The sequence below is a fragment of the Mesocricetus auratus genome, unplaced genomic scaffold, assembly GCF_017639785.1.
Source record: "Mesocricetus auratus isolate SY011 unplaced genomic scaffold, BCM_Maur_2.0 Super-Scaffold_6730, whole genome shotgun sequence".
NCBI classification, from domain to species: domain Eukaryota; kingdom Metazoa; phylum Chordata; class Mammalia; order Rodentia; family Cricetidae; genus Mesocricetus; species Mesocricetus auratus.
In genome coordinates, this window is record NW_024429184.1 from 87397457 (window position 1) to 87424659 (window position 27203).

The following is a 27203-nucleotide window of genomic DNA, read 5'->3' on the forward strand; positions in this document are numbered from 1 at the left end:
AATCCCGGCAAAAAATATCCCCGCTATTTTTTTCATATCGCCATTTAGTCGATGCAGAAACTTCATGATTTGCTTTCAACAAATCATTCCTTGGATACACGTGTCACGACAGCTAGTTACACCAAAGCGCCTAGGATAAAGAAGCTGGTACCAAGTAGGAAAAGACTTCTTCCTTAGCCGCCATTATCGGTAGAGCACACAAATTCCATCATTGCGTATGCTCACCACCACAAGCTCTTTATCTGAAAAATTCTATAATCTACTTTAAGATATCAAACATTGACTCTCAAAGTGGGTAGGGGCTGCCTCTTTTCCTAAACTAATTCCTTAACGTCAACAGTTTTTAAATATCTTTTTGAGAGGCCGGGCGTTGGTGGCGCACGCCTTTAATTCCAGCACTCCGGAGGCAGAGGCAGGCGGATTTCTGACTTCAAGGCCAACCTGGTCTACAAAGAGAGTTCCGGAATAGTCAGAGGTACACAGAAACCCTGTATAGAAAAACAAATAAAGGGGAGGGTGGATTAAACAGAGACAAGAAATACAAAGTCAACAGTACCTGAGGTTAGCCTGGTGGGAAAAGGCATTTACTTGATCATTTTCCTTTCTGTGTTCTCCAAGCTTCCTGAGTGTTCACTCTTGGTTAACCTCCTCAGGGTTACTTTCCGGAAACAATGCCTATTAATGGCGCACACCCACAATCCCTGCGTTTGGCTGGCTGCGGAAATAGGATACCGTGCCCAAGGCCAAACAGCCTGTACATAGTAAGACGCTGCTTTAAAAACCAGGACTGGTCACACTTTTTTTTTTCCTTTTGCGGTTACCTGTGTATCACTCACATTCAATAAAAACTCAGGATCCAAAAAAATACCCTGCCAGGCGGTGGTGGTGCCGCACTCAGGAGGCAGAGGCAGGGTGATATACAGACTGAGGTCCAGGACATCCAGGACTACACACAAAAACCCTGTATCGAGGGAAAAAAGGAGAGAAGGGGGGGAGGATAGAGAAAAATTTTCCAAAATTCTTAGCTGTGGGGCTCAAAGGAATTTAAAATGAATTGATAAACTACCTTTCTTTCACAAAGGATCTCAACCCAATTAGAGGTGAGCTGTGTAAAGTGTCTTGGAGTCATGCACCCCGTATCACTGGGTTCCCAACTCAAGAAATATCCATAATCCTAAAGTCAGGACAACTTGCAACAAAACACTCGGCAACCTGTGGATTCTCTGGTGACAGAGATGATCGAGTGAAACAAAATGCTTGCAAAGATGCCTGAAAGTAAGTCTCCCTCCCTGATCCTAGCAATATACCCTAAGTTATCAGTTCATTTGTAAAATGGGAATAACTGGAGCCCTGGGTGGTTCAATTCACATGCCTGGGAAACCAGGGACACTCGGTGCACAAAAGTAACTTTTACACCAGTACCTTTTTTTGGTGTTTTTGGTTTTTTTGAGACAGGGTTTCTTTGTGTAACAGCCCTGACTGTCCTAAACTCGCTCTGTAGACCAGGCTGACCCTGAAATTGGACTAAAGGCATGCACCACCACTGCCTGGTGACATTCTCTTTCTTTTTAATGACACTTATTTTCCGTGTGCAAAACTCAGTCTCAATATGGCATTTGTGTGGAGTCAAAGACCTACCTACAGGAGTTGGCTGACTCCTGCCACTGTGTGGTTTCCAGGGAATTAATTCAGTCGGTCAGGGTTAGTAGTAGGCATCTTTACCACTGAGCGATCTCACCAGGCACTGTACCTTTAAACGTTAACATTTGCTTATCCCCTGAAAATTATTTATGTATGTGCTTTTTTGGTTTTGTGACACAGTAAAAGGAAACTAAGCCTGAACTATCTTTAATAAAGAACATTCTGTTTTAGCCAGGTGTGTAGTGCAATTCTGTAATCCCAGCACCTTAGAGGTGGAGGCAGGTATGTCAGGAATTCAAGATCATCCTAGGCTACATAGCCAGTTCCAGGCCAGCCTACAAACTCTCTCAAAAAACAAACAACTGAAGTACATAAAATTTCTTTTTTTTTCTTATTTTTATTATGTATACAGTGTTCTGTCTGCATAAATGCCTCCAGGCCAGAAGAGGGCACCAGATCTCACTACGGATGGTTGTGAGCCACCATGTGGTTGCTGGGAATTGAACTCAGGACCTCTGGAAGAGCAGTCAGTGCTCTTAACCTCTGAGCCACCTCTCCAGCCCCCATACAATTTCTATTAAGACAACAGACTCTTATCTTTTAAAATATTTTTATTAAATAATCTACTTGGAGAATAATTACAAAAGCTTTAAGCAGTAATTCCCAAGTAGTGAAAGGCATTTTCGTTTAAAAAACAAAACCAAAAATATCCTTATGATTTGCTGCTTTATACACAGGAATGATTTATTTTACAGTCATTTGTTAACATCAACCTATAAAATTCAAAACGTTTCTTAATGTCTGAAATGCACAGTGAAGTCCACAATGATATGCTTTCACACGAAGCTGCCTATTAACAGGCTAAACTGAACTCTATGATAACAATTCCACACAGAATTTACAAGACAGGCACTCTGAATCAGATACTGGAAATCTTTCACAGTTAATGTTGCTTTTTTGAAGCTCATCTCATCAGAGATAACCAACTAGTGATGCCAGGGTTTCCTGATTCAGAAGTACAAACAGGTTTGGTTCCAAACACTTCAGTTGTAATACATGCAAGACATGCCCTACGTAAGAAAGATCTTCTGAAAGAAAATGAAGAAAACCAAAAAAGCAGCCTGGAATAAAAGCATTTACAAGCATCTGAACAAGGCCTTTAAATCAGTGTTTTAAACCCCTTCATTCTCAGGTAAGGGATTAAGAGGCCGAGAGAGGTACCCTCGGCGAGCGTGAGGATACTGGAGGTTGGCAGTGTCGGCATCGCAAGAGTGCTCTACCAGAGGAGCAGGAGGAGGAAGGAGCTGGGCACAACTGGACCATCTTGATCCAGCCCGTGGGGAATCCAGAGGGGGAAAGAAATACCTGAAATAATGAAGACAGGAACAAAACACCAAAACAAAAACAACAGGGGGAAGGAGGGAGGGGGAACAGAAGAAAAAGAGAAAAGCAGTAAATACAAAGAGAACCAAAGAAGAGAAAACATGCTGGAAGGAACAACCAAAACAAAAGCTTGTATATTCATGCCAAAACCAATAGAACACAATAGTACAAATCAAGACTCTCACTGAAATCAAGGTTGCTTAAGCAAGTATAAAAATTTGAAAAAAAAAGTTAGAAGTTAAAATGCCAAAAAAATTATCAGTATGAGTGTTACAGAGACATTAATTATATAAATTATCTAATATCTCATTTGAGTCTGTAATTTACAAATCTAATATGCTTTTCATTTTGAGCAAGGCCGCATTCTTTAGTGCATACATGAAACTGAGAACCAATCCGAATACACTCTCACATTGTAAAGCTGGCTACTGCAACATGCTTTTGAAAAATATAATCATTGGACAGTTTTGGTTTCCTGCAAAAAAAAACTGAGAATAGCTACAAAATTTAGGTGTGTAAAAAGGCTTAAGAATTACAGCCTGTTATTCTGCCATCCTGTAACTTACCCGTATTATGTATGCAATTTAGTAAATGAAAAGGTGTATAACGTTATCAAAAATCATGAGTTTCAGAAGACAGGAATTCACTGAAACAACACATTAAAAATCCTGAGACATGGAATTTCAATTGCATGCACATTTTCAGCAAAATGTCAACTCTTCTTAATATTTCCAAAGTGTCACCAAGGAAACCAAGTTGTATAGAATCAATAAACATTCATGCACTTATTAGAAACAGCCATCTCTTTAATGAGTATGAGATGAAAACTTAAAAGTGCTTCCACTATTTTACTACCAAATAAAACTAACAAATGTTAATGTGATGTTTGGCTACAAACCATTTTATATCAACTCTACTGCTACATTAATAATCTGCCCTTTTACTAGTACTTTAAATTATAAGAAAAACCAGCTGTGTGGATAATATCACCTATAAAGCAATTCTACAAAAGGTAAACAAATTAGCACTCAAAACAATCTTTATGAAAAATATTTATTTGATTTTGAAATTAAAATTATAAAAACTCATCATTTTAGCTTGTTTTAGAAAATAAAAGACATATCCTTATATTCTCCAAATGGAATAAGACTATATTTTCCCTCCTCCCAACAGTTTATTTATGAGGATAGTAGCAATCTCTTCAGTTTTTAAACCCAAGTTAGTCTCCAGAACATTTCAAAAAATTGTTTTGGTGATGATGTCTCAACAAAAAGCCTTTCCATTTATAGTGTCAGTAAACTGACTAGTACAAAAAAATATATACACTGTAATTTTAAAGGCCTTTTGGACTGTATTTAGTAGTGAGCAGGCTGCTGGTGCATCTTGGGAGAGATCAAACGGCGCTGGGGAAGGGGAAAAGGAGTTCGAGTTCCATTCCTGTGTGCATGCAACAAGCAGCAAAACAGCAAAGTTATCCAGCTAGCTTGTACTCAGCTGTGCTTTCTGTTAAAGGACATAATACAAATGGAAAAGGGAAAATGCATCACAGATCCAACACAGATCAGAAAACAGATCAAACCATCAAGGCTATTTACAGAAGAAAATAACAGTATGAAAACTGTAACCTAAAACCAGATTGTTAAAATCAACTCTAGTATGCTTTCCTTCGTAAAATAACCTGTTCTCATCTATGGTAACTGGAAACTGTTTCTATCATTTTAAATCCTTAAAACCTCAAGATCAAATTGCAAGATTTCTTTATAAAAAATAATAGTATCAAGACAATTCAGAAAATGTAAATGTAATTTCATTTTCTTTTTGTTTAGGGTGACAATAAGATAACCACAGAGCAGTTTTAAGCTAGATTTTGTAGTTTCCCAAACTCTATTCCAAATTATGCCAAAGGCATACTAACATAATTTTATATTATAAATTTATGTATTTAAAATTTGAATATGAAGTCACTCTTTGTGTCAAATTTTGTTTTAGATGTATGCAGAATAGTCTAAACATCAAAACCTCAGATTTTATCAACTCCAAAATTATAAGCAAAAAAACAAAAACAAATCACTTCTCACAAAGCTGTAGCTGTGAACTTTATTTAAAATTTCAATGTGATCTTATGCCAAGCCCACACAACAAGCACTTTAAAAAAAAAATGAATGATGCCGGGAGTTGGTGGCACACACCTTTAATACCAGCACTTGGGAGGCAGAGGGCAGGCGAATGAATCTCTGTGAGTTCGAGGTCAGCCTGTTCTACAAAATGAGTTCCAGGACAGCCTCCAAAGCCACAAAGACACCCTGTCTCAAAAAAAAAAAAAAAAAAAAGGAAAGAAAACCAAATGAATGTTTATCTAAGAGTCAACCCTATTAAATCACATCTTCTCTTCCTCTCCCTGCTGCAGAAAAGAACACAGATCATGAACAAAGCTTTACTGACCACTGAATTTCAGAATATAGCTCAATGGTCACACACTATATTGTACATACAGAATACAGACCCCAAGAGTGAAATTCCAAGAGTAAGTAACACAATTATTGGTGAGCTACTTAATTCCACCTTAAAAGTCACCTTTTAGCTTGGCTACCATGAGAGGTGACTCAGCAACTCAAAGTATTGACTGCTCTTGCAAAGGACCCAGGTTTGATCCCCAGCACCCACATAGAGGTTCACATACATCCTTAACTCCAGTTCCAGGGCACCTGACTCTTCCGGCTTCCACAAACACTGTATGCACAGATGTACAAGTAGGCAAAACAGCCATACACACAAAATGCAGTGTGCCCAGGGGTGGGGGGGCGGGTTCCTAGTTTTCCCAAATTAGAGCCTACCTGCCAGCAGAAGATCCATGCAATGAGTTTTGAAGATTTGAAGTATTTGAGCTTAGTGAAGGATTTGAGTTTCCAAGCTGAGCACTCCCATTTACTGGGTTCCCGTTACCTTTCAAAATACCAGTACACTTCCAATTGTCCATGTAATTAGCTGGAAGAAAAAATAGCCAAGTACATTAAAATGATACCTATTCATAATACACATACTGCACTTTTGCAGGGTATTTGATCACACTGTAAACCCTGAGATTGCATTATATACTGGAAAGATGTGTTTCTAGTTGTGGTGTGGCTCAGCCCTGGCACACACCATTAATCCAAGAGCTTCCTGCTTGAATATTGTATACAGGATTAAATAAAGTCGAGCATAGGCCAAGAAGCGGAGCAAGAAACTTTGACAGGAAGTGAACATAGGATCATTAGGGAAAAGACCATAGATAGTAAGAGGGAGGAGTCAGGAGGATGGATACAGAGACACACAGAAAGTAGAAGGGAGGGACATTCAGTTTGTATTTTTTGTTTGAAGACATGTAGAGAGGAAGTTTTTCCAGGATGTTGTCTGAGGAGGAAGGTCAGCTAGCAGGCTTTCACCCCTGCATCTGGCTCCCAAGTATCTATTGCTAAAAATAGAACAATTAAGATTTTGTTATTAAAAACAACACTGCACTCTACTAAACCACAAGAAATGAGACAAAGAATGGGCTAAATTTTTAAGTTGTGTACATGTAATATATGCCTGGATTCTGCTCATGTGCATATACATGTGTGTACATACATGCATGTGGAAGCTAGATGGTGATCCTGGCATCTTCCCCTTTGACTCTTCACCTTAGTTTTTGAGGTAAGGCTCTCTCTGAACCTAGAGCCCACCAATTTAGCAACACCAACTGTCAGGTAGCCCCAGGGACCTTACTGCTTCCGTCTCCCTATAGGAAGGATGACAGCTGCACACTAGCAGGCCTGGGTTTTACATGGGTGCTAAAGCTCTGAACTTTGGTCATGTTTTACAGCAGCACTTTACCACCGGCCATCTCCACAGCTCCACATCTACTTCCATGTACGGATTAAGGGCAATTTTTAGATGCAACACATAACCGCATCTTTAAGGCTTCCAAAGAATTACTCATTTTAAACCAGTCATGGTAACTCATACCTATAAGCAGAGCTGCAAGAAGCTGAGGCAGGATTGCTCTGAGTTTGAGGTCAACCTGGGTTACAGTGAGTTCCTGACCAGCCTAGCCACAGAGTAAGATTCTTGTCTCAAAAACAAAGAATTACTAGTTAAAAACACTAGGACTTACAATCTAGTTCCCTTCCTTGCAAGAGAATCAACAGAGACCACTCTCTAGTCACAAGATTAAGAGTTACATCCAGGCTTGGGGGGGATAGTTCACTGAATAGAGCTTGTCTTACAGCCACCTGGACCTGAGGCTGATTAAAGAACCCGCCAGATGCAGCAGCATGCCCTTGTAATACCAGCAATGGGATGTCAGGGATAGACATGACCCTGAGGCTCAACCGCTGGCCAACCTAGCCTACTTGGCAAGTTCCCAGGCAAGAATGACCTTGTCTAAACCAAAAAGGTGGGTCATACCTGAAGGATATACAAGACTGTCCTCTAACCTGTGCCCATGCTTGTGCACACACAAGTTAATATCTAAATAAAATCTTTAAAAGAGAAATAAACCCAAATTCTTTTTCTTTTTACAAGGAATGGAGCTGTCTCTTCGATGCAAATGTGTACTACTTGGTACCTGTGTAGATTATGGTCAGAGAGATATTAATAAGAAAACCTCTGTGGCAGTTTAGTGGCTCATCCAACATGGTCTCATTCTTCGAATGCAAAACTGGTGGCTGAAGTCAGTTAACCCAGTGAACCAAGGTTAAGGAACAAATGGGATACAACTGGATTGTCCTTAAGCCAGGCGTTGGTGGCGCACGCCTTTAATCCCAGCACTCGGGAGGCAGAGGCAGGAGATCTCTGTGAGTTTGAGGCCAGCCTGGTCTAAAGAGCGAATTCCAGGACAGCCTCCAAAACAATACAGAGAAACCCTGTCTCATAAAAAAAAAAGACTTAGAAGCAAAAAAGGACAGTGAAGTCCTTAAAATCAAATTGAGGAAAGAAAAGTCAGGGCTGGTCCTATAGCATACATCCTAGGATTGAACACAGGGGGCCATCAAGTTAGCCAAACTGCATTTTAGGAGGCAATAACTGCTCAGGGTAAACGATCAATTGCAGTTCTAAAGCTGGTATTTAGAAAGGGGTGTGCCCACTGTGACACTACAGACACCAATGTCAGTGTCAACAGATTAGACCAAGTTCCCTCAGTGTGGCACTATAAGAAACTCAGAATCAGAAACCCAATATTCTTGAATTTTGGAGTTGAAAGAGAGGAAACAGAAAAGACAGTGGATTTAAAGTCTGTGTGCACATGAGTGCACAGTATCTTGCAGAGGTCAACTTCAGTTGTCAGCCCTCATCTTCTAACTTTAGTGGCGCATACCTTTAATGCCAGCACTCGGGAGGCAGAGGCAGGCAGATCTCTGTGAGTTCAAGACCAGCCTGGTCTACAAGAGCTAGTTCCAGGACAGCCTCCAAAGCCATGGAGAAACCCTGTCTCCACCAACCCCCCAAAACAAGATAGGGACACTATGGTTCTTCCACTGTCACTAGTATAAGGGCCGGGCGCTGCTTTAGATTCTCTTTTCTCTGCCTCCCAGGTCCCTAAAGGAGCACTGGGATTGAGGCAGCTGAGTATGTGTCTGGATGTTGGTTGAGTTCTGGAGATTCAAACTGCACTCCTCACAAATTTGAGACCAACACTTTGACCACTGGAGGCCTTCCCTGGGCTCAGAAAGCAGTCACACAAGCTAGCTTTTGCTGAGGAGGGTGCATATTCTAACTAGTCCTAAAACAGGCTTTCCTCCACACAGAAATAAAACATTGCAATTGGCTATTAACTCCTATGAACTAGGTAGTCTGGTGTTTCAAAATAGTACAAATAAGACAATTCTTTTTAAGCAATATTAAAGACAATTTTAAAAAATATATTTCAGGGCCAGGCAGTGGTGGCGCATGCCTTTAATTCCAGCACTCGGGAGGCAGAGGCAGGTGGATCTCAGTGAGTTCGAGGCCGGGCTGGACTGACAGCCTCCAAAACCAATACAGAGAAACCCTGTCTTGTAAAAACCAAAAAAAAAAAAAGAAAGAAAGAAAAAAATATATATATTTTTCAGTAGTGAGTTCCAAGACAGCCAGGAAACACACAAAAACCCTGTCATATACACAAACTTATTTCAGAGTTTACACTTTTAAGTGAAAAGTGAATAGAAGAAACATCTACCCCTCCACTAAAAACCTTACCTTTCCACAACCTCACACAGCCGTCATCTCCTGAGGATGCTAGCACTGTTCCTGTTATGTTCCAACTCACCCTCCAGACCTGAGAGTTGTGATTATCAAACTGAGCCACGATATGGATTTCAAATTTTGTGGGACCACCAGAAGAAGTAAGTTCTTTCCTAGAAAAAGATTAACATAGTTTTTCAAAGTGTCATGTGTGTAAACACGCTCTCACATATGAACACACATTTTAAGTAAGAAATATAAATAAATATGCTTCCCATACTTTTCCCTAACATGCATACCTTGTCCCCACCACTTCCACCACTCAGCCCTTAGGCTACAGAGGTGTAACTTGCATTTGGTTCTCCAAAACCTGGACTTACTTCACCCCACAGATGGTACTCAGTGACCTTGTTTTGGAAGAAACAAATGAGCACATTACTCCCCAAAACAAGGTTCAGAATCCAATAGACATAACAATTTTAGAAGACAGAGTAGAATAAAGGAAGCATAGAAACAAGAAAAGGACCTGAAATAATTCAAACTAAATCCTCACTCCAAAAAGCCACATGAAATGTTCACTGCAGGATGCAATCTTCAGACTGTACTATTCTCTACACAGACACTGAAAGAATGAGTACTTTGAAATTCCTGGTTTTTCCTTCAACTCACCTCACAGGTTTTAATGTGAAAATTCTTACATCTTTGGTGGCTATTGCCAGGATGTGGAAAGATCTCCCCAAATTTGGAGCAAAGGCAATATCATGAACAGGATCTGTGACTGTCATAAGAGTTTCCGCTTTTGCGTATTTCCTAATTCAAAGAAAAATTAATTAGAAATTTTGGAGACATAAAATTTGGGGCTGGAGAGATGGCTCCGTGGTTAAGAACACTTGCTGCTCTTCCAGGACCACAGTTGGATATTCAACACCTACATGAGGTGGCCACCACTGCCTTGGGTGGAGGTACACACATGCAACCCTGGTATTTGGGAGACACAGAAGAACAGGAGGAGAGTTACAGCACATATCAGGCCTGCCTGGTATACATAGTGAGTTCTATGCCAACCACAGACTCCATAGTGAGACTGTCAAAACAAACAGGGCGGCTAACAAAAACTTTTGGATTTCAGTCCTGACTCTTGATATTTGACCTTAAACTTGACCACAGGATGTTGGTCTGTTCATTTGTAAAACAATGTTAATATCAAAGCTTTTACCCTGCTTATTATATTCAGACTTCTTAATCACTTACATAAATGTATACACTTGTATTATCTTGCAATCTTCCCCCTTTCTCACTGTCCTTACTTAATGTCAAACCCACTATCTCCCAGCTGGACAACTGCAACAGCATCTTCACCCTGAATGCACTGATGTTCCCTTCTAAACTATTTATCACATCTAAGGAAGAGTTAAGTACCATCCCACCCTGTACTTGCACTCACGTGACCAGCAGGATGACACCATAGCAATGGCACAAGGTCTAGAATCTTACTATCCCATCACACCCCATTCGCCTGTGATGTTCCAACCACAATGGTGACTGCCATGTTCCCAGGTCTTTTTGTTTTGTTTTTCTGTGAAGCTCTGGAGCCTCTCCTAGAACTCGCTTTGTAGACCAGGCTGGCATGGAACTCACGGGTGCTGGGATTAAAGTCGTATGCCACCACCACCCAGCTATTGTTCCCAAGTCTTATCAAATATTGTCTTCTTCACACAGAAGGCTTTCTGCCCTGCAGTCTAGCTAACTTGTACTCACCCTATGGGTCGTCCTCTAAGTAAACATTCCTAAACTAATCCTCAGACCAGGTTTCCCCAGGGAGAAGACTCTTCAACACTCTGATTCTTTTGGTTCAGAAAGTTTATCCCATCCCTTAGTGTTCTTTTCCATTTTCTCTACAAGATAATACTGAGACATCAGTTACCTTCTCTTCCACCCAACAATATTGGCAAACTGAGCGCATGCCTTAAATACCAGGTACTCAGAGGGCTGAAAGGGAAAAATCGATTGAACTTGTTCAAGACCAGCCAGGGTATCATGAGACGGCTCAGCAGCTCAGAGCCCTGCTGCCTGGGCCCCAGCACCACATATGGTTCTCCCAACCAGACACAACTGCGGTTCCAGAGGATCCAATCATCAGGCGTGAAAATGGTACACAGATATATATGCAGGTAAAGCATTCAGAAAATAAATCTGTTTTACATAAGCACAAATAAAAACAACCCATAAAGGAAAGCATAGCACATAATTTGATATATCACAGGAAAGCAGTAAAGACACAATGAAGGATGCACAATGCAGGTAACAAAGGAAAAATGATTTAAAACTCAAACACAATTCTGAACAAAGCAGTACTGACCTGGTGTTTTCATTATACTCAAAAATCTGAACCTTGGCCATTGTGTTTGGACTGCTGTCATCACTTCCCACGGCGATCATGGGGGAGTGAGCACGAGAGCTAGAAATGAAGGGAACACTCTGTGAAGACAGAAGATGCTGAACTAACAGAATCAAAGGAACATGTAACCTACAAGTCAGCCCGTCGTCGCTGTAACATCGGGATGCCCACCATGGACCTGCCACACGGCGTGTGCTTGCGGACCTGACACCTGTCCTTCAGGACTACTCTTCAGCACCCTTCCTATGGCTCAAGTAGAAGGAGCTGTCTTTCAAGAGGACACATAAAAACGACACCTGTCGCAGGCAGTGGTGGCGCACACCTTTAATCCCAGCACTCCAGAGGCAGAGGCAGGTGGATCGCTGTGAGTTCGAGACCAGTCTGGTCTACAAGAGCTAGTTCCAGGACAGCCCCAAAGCCACAAAACCTCGTCTCTAAAAACAAACAAACAAAAAAAAGGACACCTGCCATACCTTTCATCCTACAAACATTAGCAATAGGAAAAATGTAGGTCCTTTCTTAGTAAAGCTTGCTAAAGTGGTTACCAAAGCGTCACATAATTAGGTCCACTAACTAGAAAAGTTCAGGTACACTACAAAGAGCTATGGTAATAGCATAAAGGTAAGGAAAGATTATTCTATGTAAATAACACCTTCATGAGTGTGTACCTATAACAAATATTCACATAACCCAACTGGTGCTCTAAAATTTATACACGCTATATACACCTATATACATGCTAAATATTCATAGAACCCAAATGTTATAAATACTCATGTAACAGAAAGGAACAGAAAAGATAAGGCTCAATATGAAAGAGAAGAAAATAAGCTCATATTCTCTCCCTCTCTTCTCCCTCTCCCTGTCCATATTCCTCTTCCTCTCCCCCCAACTCTGTTTTTCAAACAGGGTATCTCTGTGTGTTGCCCTGGCTATCCTGGAACTTGCTCTATAGACCAGACTGGCTTCAAACACACAGAGACCCACCTGCCTTTGCCTCTGGAGCACTGGGACAGAAGTGTGTCACCACTGTCTGGCTAACTTTCTCTTTTTTAAGAGTCCTCTCTTTGAGCCAGGCGTTGGTGGCACACCACCTTTAATCCCAGCACTCTGATTGCAGAGACATGAAGATCTCTGTAAGTTCGAAGCCAGCCTGGTCTACAAGAGCTAATTCCAGGACAGCCTCCAAAGCCACAGAGAAACCCTGTCTTGAAACCCTCCCCCGCAAAAAAAGATACATGTCCAGATAGTAAAGGGGAAACTTCCTTCTAGATAAATATCTAATTAGAAAAAGCATCTGAGAAATTAAACCAACAAATTCTTAGTTTGAAAAATCACTCTCTTGTCTTAGCAGAATCATCAAAGGTTTGCTATGCACACTTACCTGGAAGGGTTCCAAGAAATACAGCTACAGCTCAGCTTACATGAGATCTCGTGCTGTAGAGACCACTGGCTGAGATTCATAACATCTGGGGCCTCATATATTCTTACTATACCATCTGCTGAACAGGTTGCTAACATGAGACCCATATGTTTGGGAGCAAATTTCACATCAGTAACAGATGTTCTACTATCCACTAGAGTAGTCCTCTTCACCTGAAAAGAGAAATATACATGTGATTTAAATCATATACAAAAAGAAAATGTGATGGATCTGAAGAATAAATGTTTCAGAATCACACAGATGTTTCTGCCATTTACTAGGTGTTTATACTTCCATGAGTTACTTAAAGCTTCTCTTGGTCTCTATTTCCAGTGAAGCACTTTGTTTGTATAAGAATCGCTAACAAATTAGTGAACTGTAATTAACTGCTGCCTTTAAGACAGAGAAAGCCTGCCTTCAGAAAGGATAATGTATTATCCTAGTAATCTTGCTGTGCTGTTGGGGGGGGAACGGCCCTCAAAGACAGTGGCACTCTTAGTAGGTGTGGCCTGGTTGGAGGAAGTGTGTCACTGTGAGGGCGGGCTTTGAGGCCTCTTTTGCCCAAGTTTCCCTCAGTGTGACAGTCAGTGGACTTCATGTTGCCTGAAAGATGTAGCATGCTCAGCTATTCCTCCAACCCCATGTCTGTATGCACACTGCATGAGGTTGACGGACTGAACCTTTGAAACTATAAGGAAGTCCCCTCAATTCAATGTTTTACTTTATAAGAGTTGCTATGGTCGCCAGGCAGTGGTGGTGCACGCGTTTAACCCCAGCACTCGGGAGGCAGAGGCAGGCGGATCTCTGAGTTCGAGGCTGGGCTGGACCGACGGCCTCCAAAACAATACAGAGAAACCCTGTCTCATAAAAACCAAAAAAAAAAAAAAAAAAAAAAAAAAAAAGAGTTGTTATGGTCACGGCGTCCCCTTCCTAGCAATAAAAACCCTAATTCATGAAACAGACTGGTCCCCAAACCAGAAAACATTAGAATTTTTATACACATAGCTCTGTCATACAAAGCATGCTATAAGTAGTAAATCCAATGAATTAGGATTCTTTAACAGTAAACACAAGGCTTGCAACTTCTATCAACATCAGTAAAGGAACAGACTGCATAAAAGGCAGAAAACACAGCCAGGCGTTGGTGGCGCACGCCTTTAATCCCAGCACTCGGGAGGCAGAGGCAAGATGATCTCTGTGAGTTCGAGGTCAGCCTGGTCTACAGAGTGAGTTCCAGGACAGCCTCCAAAACAATACAGAGAAACCCTGTCTCAAAAAACCAAAAAAAAAAAACAGAAAACACCTGCAAACTAAACTACCCAAGGCAGAACCAGGAGGCAAGAGAAGTGAGAAATCTCACTGCACGCATCCTTTTACAGCTTTCAATTCTATATTACGTGATTATTAAGAAAAAAAATTGAAAGTAAAACACTTCACATAATAAACTTATATGAAAGGTCTTATAATCTAGTTCAATTTTCTCCTATAAATGAGGAGTATGAGCAGCACACAGGCACCGTTCCTGTCCAAAACCAACCATATGATAAAGGCTGAGGTAGAACTTACAGGAGCTGCACATAGGGAAAGCTCAAAATGTAGCTCAGTGATAGTGCACGAGGCCCTGGGCTCAATCCCAGGCAGTGCAACATAACCACAAATCCGAAGTCTAAAATCACGTACCAGCTACCATACAAAGTCATATAAAATAGGTAAATATGTAAAGTTGGGTAAGCAAAGAAAATCCTCTGGGTTCATCACTGGAATGATGATGGCCCAAGTACCGAACAAGCCAAGCAGAAGTGGAAGAAAAGAAGAAAATACGGAAGAAAGAACATGGAACAGTGGAACAAAGTGAGGAGTTGACAGTGTGCCAGGAGCCTGGCATTCTTGGATCACTACTGGTCTGCAAGCTCACAGCTTTGCTTTGCTGTACAATACTAAATTTCTCACCCAGTGACTCTGTCCTCGAAGTTTATCGTTTGATTCTCCTACTATTTCTTCCCAAACAGCTGCTGTTCGGTCAAAAGAACAGGAAGCCAAAACTTGTCCAAATTCAGGATGAGCCCATGTCACACGCCATACAGATCCACTATGTGTCTGGAGAATTTAAAAACAAAACTGAGTTTACTCACTTTACACATACAGTTTTACTTGAGAAAATACAATAGAACATGAGCAGTTTTAATTCCGTAAGACGAGAAAGATACCAATTTAACACTTAAATAAACATTTCTAAAAGCTTAGAATTTTTGGACGATATTTAGGATTGTGACCTTCTGGATCTGTTATTCTTTTAAAATTATTTTTTTTAATTTTGAATGTATGTGCATATGCATGTATGTGAGCGCACGTGTGCTCTTCATCTCTCTCTCTCTCTGGACTTAGCACTCACTAATTGGCTAGATGGGTGGCCAGCTAACTCCTGGAGACTCTCCTCCAGTCTCTACCACGCCAGCACTGGAATTACAAGCACATGCTGCCACATACATTTTAAATGGGTTCCAAACTTGGGTCCTCACAATTGCAGTCAGCACTTTACCAACCGAGTCACTTCTCCAGCCCCTGTAGTGAAGCTATTTGAATGTATGCTAATAATGACAAAGCCAGCTAGATGTTTTTGTTGCCAATGTTTATATTGGACACCTACTTTGTAACAGCCTGACCAATCAACTAAGTCCATCTTTTTCTTTTTAGTTATAAAATATTTCTGCAGAAAAGATTTAACTAGTCAAATTAATTAGATTTATCAAGATTTCTGCTTTACAACCCAGAGACAAAAGTAGATTTGTGGTTGCCAAGGACTAGAAGAGGAAAGAACCAGAAATGACTTCTGAATTCTTTAATGCAGGGTTTCTGTGTTAGCTGATGAAAATGTTCTAGAATTAAGCAGAAGATGGGTACACAATTTTCTGGGCACTGGTGATGCATGCCTTTACTCCCAGCCTTGTCTACAAAGTAAGTTCCAAGACAGTCAGAGCTATTACACAGTGAAACCCTATCTTTCAAACACCAAAAAGATGAAGCAAAAAAATTGCTTTTAAAAGGGGTAAATATGACAACTCAAAAAGGCACTACAGTACTGTAAACAATTATTTGGAGTGGGCATGCAGTCAGTAATAAAGCTTCCCTAGTATCTATGAAAATATATACACTGAGTCGGGTGCACGCCTTTAATCCCAGCACTCCAGAGGCAGAAGCAGGCGGATCTCTGTGAGTTTGAGACCAGCCTGGTCTACAAGAGCTAGTCCCAGGACAGCCTCCAAAGCCACAGAAACCTTGTTTCAAAAAATACCAAAAGAAAATATTCTATTCACTACAAGAGCTAACACCAGGAGCTGGAGAGATGGCTCAGCAGGTAAGAGCACTGGCTGCTCTTGTAGAAGATCTGGGCTCAGTTCCCAGCGCCCACATGCTGGCTCACAAACATCTGTAACTCCAGTTCCAGGGAATCTGATGTCCTCTTCTGGCCTCTGAGGTCACTGCAAGCTCTTGAAGCATATACACATACAGGAAAACTCTTTCACACATAAAATAAAAATAGTAAAATCTTGAAAGCTAACAATAGGCACAGTAGCAACAGCATGGTTAAAATGATTTTAACAGACATGAAGTTAAACAAGGGACTGTTTTATAGACAGAGGCATTGAGTGTAAACCTAAGAAGCTTAAAGCCTTGTACCCAAGGAAATAACAGAGATTGTTCACAACTTGCGATGATCTGACTTACAAATGCTAACGTTATGATGATATAAAGTAATACTTTAACATGAGTTTGATCTATACCTGGACAGTATCGGCTTCTGCCAGTGCTAAGCAGTAGCAGTGAATCACAGCACCCAGTCAAACGGGGTCGACCAGAACCCCAGTGTGCTGCACTGACACAGGACAATAGGCAAGCTGGGTATACATTTTCAACTTAGAGGATCTTCAACTTAACTCATGCTTATTGGTAAGTAACCCCATTATAAGTTAAGGAATACATTTAACTTAAAGGTCCGCATCATTTCATTTCATTTATATATAAAAAGTGTCAAATTACTACTATACATCCTCATGCTGTCAAGAAAGAAAATGGATTGATATATTTCACCATCAAAGGAATTGGCTAGAAGGGGGGCACACCTTTATTCCCAGCACTCAGATGCTTTGAACATCAATCTAGCGATTACATTTAGAAAACTCCACACATATTTCTTTATTGTTGTTAAGACATGGTTTCAAGTAGCCCAGAGTGGTTTAGAACTCCTTATGTAAGGGGCAGAGGGGTGCGCGACTTTGATCCCAGCACATGAAAGGTAGAGGCATGGCCTGTAATTTGTTATAGTGGCAGAAAGAAAGGAACCAAACATTTCTAACGCTGAAAAACTAACTAGAAGTCACTCAAATACCTGCCAGCAGGGGGCTGAATAAACAAATATTTATCTATTCATTGAGACCGCTCAGCATCATATAAAAATAATGCTGGTATACTGGCACTTGTCTTTAATGCCAGCACTTTGGAGACAGAAGGAGGTGAGTCTGAGTTTGAGGCCAAACTGGTCTAAGTTGAGTTCTAGGACAACCAGGGCTACACAGAGAGAATCTCCCTCAAAGAAAAAACGTAAAACACAATGTGGATGAACCTCAAAACCTAGCTGAGGGAAACTAGCCAGAGGCAAAGGACTATATAAGCTATTACAGTCTTGCATGATTTTCCGAGGGAGAATCCAAATAGAATTCTATCTAACAGATTCTATCCAAATAGCATTCTCTCCAAGTCTAGCTGAGGGAACAACGGACTTTACTGGAGAATGGATTAACACAATAATAAGTCCCACGTCAGCCTGGTGACGACTCACAGAAGCTGCCACTGTGGCATGCCCACCTTCAGTCAACCTTCCGCCTTGTGTACACTGTAACATCCAAGACCACTTGCAGCTAGAGCAGAAAGGAGTGGTGACTTGAATCTCACAGGAGGGCCTGCGGGCTCCTCCCCATCTCCTTTTAAGAAAGACTATTAGCAGTTCTATAACCTTTACCATTAGCATGGAGTTGGCAATCACTGTGCTGTCTACTCATTTCCTTACTACAGGGCCAGGAGGTCACCAGGGCAACTAAGTTTTATGATGGCAGTAGTCATGTGAGGCCAGGTGACAATGGTGCTGCTACAACATATGGTTTCCTAACAAACACTCAGAAACTGCTCTTGCTAAAAATCATGGACACTCACAGGTCCACAAGGCAACTAAACACAGGATGGAAAACTGCCTTCATTTGCATAAGTCAGACTCTTATTGTTGTACGTAGACTAATTAATCACTTACGGAGTACCCATCTCATCCCCCTTTCAAGGCTAAAGCCATGGAAAGAAATCACTGTTCTCACTAAACATGTAGTCACCTTGGGTTATGGGAAGAGTCAACCATTAGAGGACAGACCACCCCACATTAAAGGGCAATCAATCAAAAGTAAACATAAGGCTGCACCCAATAAGCAGAAGTAAGCATTCTGTGAGGACCAGATTGACCCTCAAGCAATGACAGCCATAAAGACCTCTTTAGACCAAATAACAGAACTAGAGGTGAGACAATGATTTAAACTTACAACTGATGTTAGTATCTGAAAGTCACAGTTGGGGTTGCCCAGCTATGAACCCTGTGACCTACAAGTGACCCCTCTGCAAGATACACTGAAGCAGTAGTGGCTAAGATATTGTGGAAGAAACCAACCACTTTCTGATTGGATTTAAGGCCCACTCCATGAAATAGAACTCATACCTGGCACTGCTAAATGGCCAAGTGCCTGTGACTAGATAGGTCACATGCTACTGTTATTCTGATAAGGGAACATTGTAATAAAATGGCTCCTAATGGCATACTGCTATACCCATAGTTGCTCAACCCACTTGAGAAGCTTCTTCTTGCAGGAGATGGGAATTAACACCAAGGACTGGACGATGTGCAGAAGGTGAGAGACTTTGGAGCACTCAGTCCTAAATGGGATGTTTTCAGCAAATCCCTCCCCTCAAGGATCAGGGATCTATATAGAAGAGAAGTGGAAAGACCATAGGAGGCTGAGGTGATAGGAAACAACAAAGAAACAGTGTCTTCCAGCACAACAGGACTGATACACATAAAACTCAGAGACTATGGCAGCATGTTCTGGGCACACACAGGTTCAAGCCAGAGGGGTCCCAGAGCTGAGAGGGAGAAGTCGACAGAGTCCCACCCCTATCTACAACTGGTACCTGTTGGCAGAGGAAAAAATCAGTTTTGTGCAATGGAGTCCCATTGAGTATATCAACCACACATCAGGGCAGGCCCCAGACCCAGGAGTAGCTGGCCAACACACAAAGACCTCACTGGAATTTCGTGGGGTTTTGTTTCACTGCCTCTGTCTCCCGAGTGCTGGGATTAAAGGTGTGTGCCAGCATCACCCAGCTGTAGGCATTTTTTGTGGGAATTTGTTTTTGTTTCTGTTTATTTTTGTTTGAGCAAGAAAGAACATAAAGTTAGGTGGCTAAGCCAGGCGGTGGTGGCACACGCCTTTAGTCCCAGCACTCAGGAGGCAGAGGCAGGCGGATCTCTGTGAGTTCGAGGCTGGGCTGGACCGACAGCCTCCAAAACAATACAGAGAAACCCTGTCTCGTTAAAAAAAAAAAATACTATTTTTCCATCCTTTGGTTTTGAGACAGGGTCTCACTCTCTAATCCAGGCTGGCCTCTAACTCATGGTAATCTCCTGCCTCAGCCTCTGGGATCTCATATCTGGCCACACCTACAAATTTTCTTATTCTCAAATTTCCTATTGCTTTAATAATAAAATAATTTAATAAACCAGAAACTATCTTTCCAGGAAGAATACCATATCAATTTTACCACTTTCTCAAAGCTGAACAACAAGTCATTAATACTAAAAGAGCAAACATTTCAAAATCTCAAACCATGAAAATACAAACTAACCTTCCAACTAGCAGTACAATGCCAATCTCCGCTTTCACTTTTATCCCAGACCTGCAAAGAAAAAGGCAGGTGAGTATAAGCACAAGGAAAACAACTCCACAGGAAGAGGCATTCAATGCTGAAGCCATATCCACTGGAAATCGTGTGTCGCACTGGACAGAGCACTAAGGAACCCAGACAGCTGAGCTCTAACAGGTAGAGTCAACACATTCCTCCTTTTTTGTTGTTGTTGTTGTTGCTGTCATCGGGGCTGGTGATGTACTGAAGACTGAGCCTAGGGTCTTGTGCCTGCTAAGTGTGGTACTAACCCAGTAGTGAGCAATTTCCAATTATGTTTTATGAAGTAACTGACTACCGAAACATTGTGCATAGCAGTTTAGGATCCTGTATATGGTGGTCATTTTCACCAACCAACAACACATACCTTTTATTAGTGTATGTTTCTGTTTAAAAGACATCTTATTTGATACAAACTGGCAATTGGTCAGCATCCACCGCACAACCAGCAGCACAGTAATCATGCCTGATGGGCACTTACCTACCAGGTTTTCTAAGGCACACCACAGTGTTCTTGTGCTTCAGAACACTGGAGAGCATTTCAGTACTAGCCCTGAAAACCATTTTAAGCTGTGAACTCACCAACATAAGAACAAAAATAAATGTATAAACTGTGGCCCTAAGTAAGTGGACTGTGAAAAAGAGCTTGCTTACAATACTAGTCAAAGACAAAGACAGTTATGCTGTTGCAGCTAAGCTAGAAAGGTGTAACCAGGAACCCTAGGAGGTAACTGGGGAGTTATTGGACACAGTGTCATCTTAGAATAATGAGAACAGATGGCCACCCCACATGATTAGGAAAGCACAGTGGGGCCAGGCATGGTCATGGGAGGCAGAGGCAAGTGAATCACTAAGCTCCATGCCAGTGGGGTCTGGTCTACATAATGAGTTCCAGATTAGCTGGGGAAGGCATAGTGCATATTCACTTTGAGGTAACAAATAAATTTTAATGAGGGAAAATCAGTTCTGGAGAGATAGCTCAGCAAGTAGAGCACTTGCTGCTCTTCCACAGAACCCAGGTTCAAATTCTCAGTACCCTGCACCCTCTTCTGACCTCTATAAGTACACAGATCTATGTGCAAACAGATCATCCATTCACATAAAATAATAAATAAATTAAACATAAAGATAACATTGATCAACTGCATGTGAAACAAAAGCTAAAGTTAAATATTCAATAAACTACCGAAAATAAACAACAAAAATAAGCCCCAACTTAATCTATCAAAGAAATGTACTAAGGCCTGGGAATGCTCTGCTCCACAGCACCTAGTATCACAACAAGACAGATCACAACCTTAATTCCAAGGGATCAGACACCCCCTTCCGACCTGTACAGCCACCAGGCAGTGCACATACATACATGCAGACAGAACACTCCTACAAATTAAAATAAATCTTTAAAACTGAGGGCAGGTATATCACAGGGGCTACAGAATTGAGACCCTGTCTCCAAAAACTAATACATCGCATCATATTCGATGGACAAGTGCTATAACTATCTTCAGAGACCACTTGAACATGGACAAGATTAAAAACTGCCAGGTTTTCGGGCTATTATGGCGTTGTGCAGGAGTTCATGCTTGTTACCCCAGCAAGGCTGAAGTTGAGACTGGAGGACTAACTTACAGCTAGGGCTAGAGTCTGAGAGTCTCAAAAACCAAGACGAGAACTACGCTGTGTGTACTTTCCCGTCACGGGAAAGCAATCAGGGAAGTGTCCCGGGCCCACAGAACTGAGACACACACGACCAAAGTAAAAAGACAACCCCACAGGAGCCATGGGTCAGCACGAGCGCCTAAGACCACGGTCGCGGCCCACTCCGGAAACCCGGCACGCGCCTGCGCTCAGCACCCCGAGGCCCGGGATCGTGCCGCGCAGGCGCGACAGACGGAGAGCACCGCGAGCGCGGGCGGCCGTGACCCCACAATCCGCCGGCGGGGACGGCTCTCGCCGCTTCCGGGGCGGCGGCGTCCGTGGCCGCGGGTCGCGTGCGTCTGGGTCGGGACTGGTCCTTTCCGCGCCGCCTCCCTCCCTCCCCTCCGTGCCGGGGCCTGGGCAGCCGAGAGCGCCGCGCGCACCTTGACGCTCTGGTCACTGGAGCAGGTGGCCATCCGGCGCCCGTGGAAGTCGAAAGACACATCGTGGATGAGGTCCTTGTGGTCCGCCGCGATGCTGCGCGCCACAAACATGGCCGCCGCCGCCGTCTGCCCGGCCCGCCTCCGAGAGGGCGGCGGTGGGGCCAGCAGCCGCCGGACCGCCGCGGAAGCGCGTACGGCACGTCGGCCCGCGTCGCCCCGGCGCGCCACGCCCCGAGGGACACGCCCTGCGCAGGCGGAGCCTGAGCCCGAACCTCGCTGCAGCCGCCAGGGAAGCTGGAGATTCAGGAGGATGGGAAAGTGAGTGCGCCTTCCGGGGTCAACCTGGAGGTGGCTGCCCGTGAGCACGTGATCGGAGCACCAGGCGAGGAGAGACGTCCCGCCGCAGATTTGAACCGGGCGCTCAGCCGCTTAACTAGAACCTCCCTGGAAAGATGGAGACGCCCAAAGAGGTGGCTTAGGGAGTCCCGCTCAGCGAGCACGAAGTGCGGCCGGAGGGATTGAGTTGAGACAGGTGTGGAGGACCTGAGACAGCGGTCACGAGTACAACAGGCTCTAGGGTCAGCAAAACCAGAATGAGGAAAAAGGAATTCTAGAAATTAAAGTCAGAGAGAGCTGGGATTGACATGTGAAACAAGTTTGTTTCTAACTTAAATTTAAAAAAAAAGGAAGAGAAAAAAAAAAGAAGTTAAAGTTAACATGAAGCCAGGCGGTGGTGGCTCTCGCCTTTAATCCCAGCATTCGAGAGGAAGAGGCAGGCGGATCTCTGAGTTCAAGACCAGCCTGGTCGACAAGAGCTAGTTCCAAGACAGCCTCCAAAGCCCTGTCTCGAAACCCCACCCACCCACCCCCAAAAGAAGTCAACCCAGAGGGATGGCAAGACCCAAAATAACGTTCAGTATTTACCTGCATGGAGCCAGTCTTTAATGGAGAAGTTACATGAAATGAAAATAGTTTTGCAGAAATAAGCCTGTGATGGAAAGTGCTCAAATCAAGAGATTCAGTCAAATCTAGGAAGTGGTACAACATTCATTCTACTAACGTTTTAGGTGGGAGGTTTGTTGTCGTCCAACATCTGCTTCTGCTTCCATGGGCACGGGAATGCATATGGTGCACAGGCATAAACACAGGTGAAACATGCATACATATGAAAATAAATATTTTTAAGAAGAATGTGAGTGGTTAAGAGCGCTGACTGCTCTCCCAAAGGTCCTGAGTTCAATTCCCAGCAACCACATGGTGGCTCACAACCATCTACAATTCAATCTGGTGCCCTCTTCTGGTGTGTAGACATACAGGGAGGCAGGATGTAGTCATAGTAAATAATAAATAAATCTTTAAAAAAAAAAAGAATGTGAATCATGTTAAAAGGAGACTAATAGCCGGGCGTTGGTGGCGCACGCCTTTAAACCCAGCACTTGGGAGGCAGAGGCAGGAGGATCTCTGTGAGTTCGAGGCCAGCCTGGTCTACAGAGCGAGTTCCAGGACAGCCTCCAAAGCCACAGAGAAACCCTGTCTCGAAAAAAAACAAACAGACAAAAAAACAAAAACAAAAGGAGACTAATGAGGCTAGAGAGATAGGTCAGAGGTTAAGAGGACTTACTGCTTTTCCAGAGGGTCCCTTGTTCAGTTCCAGCAATCACAGGTGGCTCAAAGCCATTCATAATAATGAGATCTGGTGCCCTCTTCTGGCACACAGGCATACATACATACATGTAGAACATAATAAATAAGTTTTAGATGCTGAAAAAAGTCTCGAAATTATTGGCCCGAGTTGTTCCCTGATGGGTTTGTACAGAAACCTGCAGAAGTAGGTAGTGATATGATCTTACCAATCTGAAATTTTCTTTAGTCTTCTTTAAATTAAAAAGATTTGGGGCTGAAGAGATGGCTTGAATGGCTCACGAACTTTAATTCCAGCTTCAGAGAATCTGAAGCATCTGGCTTCCATGCAAACCTGCACTCTCCAGTAGACAACAGACACATACACAGAGAGAAAGACATAAATAAAAGTAAAAGTAATTCTTTTAGGAGGTACAGGGTTAGAATCAGGATTTCTCTGTGTAGCTAGCTTTGGAACCTGTCCTGGAAATTGCTATATAAACCAGACTGGCCTTGAACTCACAGAGATCCACCTGCCTCTGCCTCCAGAGTGCTGGGATTAAAGGCGTTCACTGCCACTGCCTGGCTCAAAGTAATTATTTTTTTAATCCTATTTTAGAGGTAGACTCCCAAGTCCATCAGTTGCACATAAAACTAAAAGCTGTCACCTTTTTTTCTTTCTTTCTTTCTTTTTTTTTTTTTTTTTTGGTTTTGAGACAGGGTTTCTCAGTATTGTTTTGGAGGTAGTCTTGGAACTCGCTGTGTAGACCAGGTTGGCCTGGAACTCACAGAGATCTTCCTGCCTCTGCCTCCCAAGTGCTGGGTAACTGTCACCTCTTTTTTTTTTAGATTATTTATTATGAATATAACATCCTGCCTCCATGTATGTCTGCACACCAGAAGAGGGCACCAGATCTCATTATGGATGGTTGTAAGCCACCATATAGTTGCTGGGAATCAAACTCAGGACCTCTGGAAGAACAGTCAGTGCTCTTAACCTCTGAGCCATCTCTCCAACTCAACTGTCACCTCTTTAAGTTCTGAAATATTTCCAGAAAAAAAAACACTATTTTATTTTTAAAAATAAATATTTATGGAAGCTGTTTATCATTTTTAAGATTAATTTTATTTTATGTGTATGAGTGGATTGCCTGTATGTTTGTAGTATATCACCTGTATGCAGTCAGTGTAGAGATCAAAAGAGTGTATCTGGTTCCCTGGAGTTAGGGCCAGTTGTGAGCTACTCACCTACTGTGTGGGTGCTAGAAGCTAAACCCAGGTGCTTCAAAAGCAGCCAGAAATCTTAACTTCTGAGCCATTGCTCCAGCTCCTGGAAACCAAGTTTAAATAGAGACAGTAAACATTATCTGAAAGTAGAATATGAAATAGAAGGAAGAGGATTTAATAAAAAAAACAACTGCTGGCCCATGGTGGCACTTGCCTTTAATCTCAACATTCCAGAGGCAGAGGCAGGTAGATCTCTGTGAGTTTGAAGCCAGCTTAATCTGCATAGTGAGTTCCAGGACAGCCAGAGCTACAGGGCTACGCTGAGAAAACCTGTCTCAAAAACAAAACAAACAAACAAACAAAAAAAAACACCCAAGTTTTTAAACACTTTGAGATTCACAGAGAACTTGAGCAGAAAGTACATTCAGAACCCTCCTAAACAGACCCTTGCATGCATATAACCTCCACTGCCTACATTCAACAATTGTTATTTGTTATTGCTACTGTTGGAACCTACAATGACATTGTAGCAACAGAACCAAAGCATAATTTACATAAGGGCTCATTCTTGGTGTGTGTTCTATAGGTTTTGACAAACACAAAGTAACTTTTATCTATTACTGCAAAGCCATGCAGAATAGTTCCCTTACTCTAAGGATCCTATGCTCCCCTAAAAATCACTCACGTCTCCATCAAACCCTCCAAACCATGTGTGATGCCATCCCAACCCACACTGAAATGTTGACTGGCTTGATCTTGTACAGGTCTTGTGCAGGCAGTCACAGCTGCTTCCAAGTCATGTGTGCAATGTCCAGAAAAGTTTCTCAGCTATCCCTCTCCTCCATCTCTGGCTCTCGTAATCTTTCCATCCCCTCTTCTGAGATACGTGCTGAGTTATGGTGGGAAGATAAAATGTAAAGTGGATGCCCCATTTATGGCTGAACACTCCACAGATACTTTTCTCTGTCCCTTGAACAATTATGAATCTATATTAAACCCCATACTCAGTAAAAAAAGAAACCTCTCTGGCAAGGAATGAGAGCAGCACTAATCCATAGGTATAAAGATAAGGTAGGTTTATACTATATCCATTTAGCAAAATAATAATAGTAGGTTCTGCCTAACAGTTGATGATTTCCCCAGCAATGGATTTATAATACTAGCCATGAGTTTCCTTCTGTGGAGCACGCCCTAAGTCCAATCAGAAAACAACTGGTTACCATGTAACAGTTATGCCACTATGGCACCCATGGGCATATCTTTTCAACCAAATTATTATTATAATTTTCAGGGCTCATAGCTAAGTAAGGCTGTTATTAGTTTTTCTTCCCTAGCAGCTTCTACAGCACCCAGCACCTTCAGTAGTATGAAAGCTACCTGGCCAGAAAGAAATCTTGCAGTCAGTTACAGCTTGATTTTTCTTTTCTTTTTTTTCTTTCTTTCTTTCTTTTTTTTTTTTTTTTTGTGCCTCGTGACCAAAATTGTCTTCAGCAATAGGGTCTTATCATCAAATTCTGAAGGGTAGCTAAGAGATTGTCCTGTATTGCATTAGGGAATCTCTAAAGCATCTCTGTGTGTGTGTGTGTGTGTGTGTGTGTATTAATACCATTGTATTTTCGTTCATTAAGCTTCAACATTAACTCCCTTAGGAACATGAGTTTTTTAAAGATTTATTTATTTACTATGAATACAACATCCTGCCTTCCATGTATGTCTGCACAACGGAAGAGGGCACCAGATCTCATTATGGATGGTTGTGAGCCACCATGTGGTCGCTGGGAATTGAACTTAGAACTTCTGGAAGATCAGCCAGTGCTCTTAACCTCTGAGCCATCTCTCCAGCCCAGGAACATGAACTTAAAAAAATTGAAATTGAGCCGGGCGTTGGTGGCACACACCTTTAATCCCAGCACTCCGGAGGCAGAGGCAGGCGGATCTCTGTAAGTTCGAGGCCAGGCTTGACCGACAGCCTCCAAAACAGAGAAACCCTGTCTCATAAAAACCAAAAAAAAAAAATTGAAATTGATGTTATATCAATAAACATCCAATCAGAAAAACATTTCCCTCTAGTCATTTCAGTTTCAATCTGAGAATTCTGAAATGCACACATACACACACAAAATGTTTCAAATGTACTGGAGTAGCTAATTAAAAGCAAAAGAACAGTCTATTCCCAGTGTGGCAATGCATACATGTAAATCTAGCACTCAGAAGGTGGAGGCAGAAAGAGCACAGATTGAGGACCAGCTTG

The 27203-nt window shown here is 42.3% G+C and overlaps 1 protein-coding gene and 1 long non-coding RNA gene across 3 annotated transcripts; one reads left to right on the forward strand and one right to left on the reverse strand.

Moving 5' to 3' along the window:
* Positions 1–434: 434 nt before the first annotated feature.
* On the forward strand, positions 435–7535 carry LOC121138826. The gene is made up of 3 exons (XR_005875689.1): positions 435–475; positions 1082–1275; positions 7274–7535. It is a non-coding gene; the product is annotated as an uncharacterized LOC121138826 (long non-coding RNA).
* Positions 2235–22299, reverse strand: Seh1l (SEH1 like nucleoporin). Of its 2 annotated transcripts, none has more exons than XM_040741663.1 (9): positions 22106–22299; positions 19968–20018; positions 14979–15125; positions 12990–13201; positions 11567–11665; positions 9877–10017; positions 9223–9380; positions 5859–6009; positions 2235–3006 (listed from the first exon to the last, which is right to left on the reverse strand). In XM_040741663.1, exons 1-9 carry the CDS (start codon positions 22214–22216, stop codon positions 2814–2816), a joined length of 1263 nt encoding a protein of 420 aa, XP_040597597.1. In that variant the 5' UTR covers positions 22217–22299; the 3' UTR covers positions 2235–2813. The 2 variants fall into 2 exon arrangements, with proteins under 2 accessions (XP_040597597.1, XP_040597598.1); XM_040741664.1 differs by lacking the exon at positions 2235–3006 and adding an exon at positions 4064–4527 and having other exon boundaries at positions 22106–22298.
* Positions 22300–27203: the final 4904 nt, after the last annotated feature.

Excerpts from the sequence above, each read along its gene's own strand:
- Seh1l (XM_040741663.1), bottom strand. The coding sequence starts at position 22,216 with ATGTTTGTGGCGCGCAGCATCGCGGCGGACCACAAGGACCTCATCCAC. Across the intron at positions 13,202-14,978 it reads TTCGAGGACAGAGTCACTGG|GTGAAGAGGACTACTCTAGT; the intron begins GTGAGAAATTTA and ends TTCTCTTTTCAG. Across the intron at positions 10,018-11,566 it reads GAGTATAATGAAAACACCAG|GAAATACGCAAAAGCGGAAA; the intron begins GTCAGTACTGCT and ends TCTTTGAATTAG.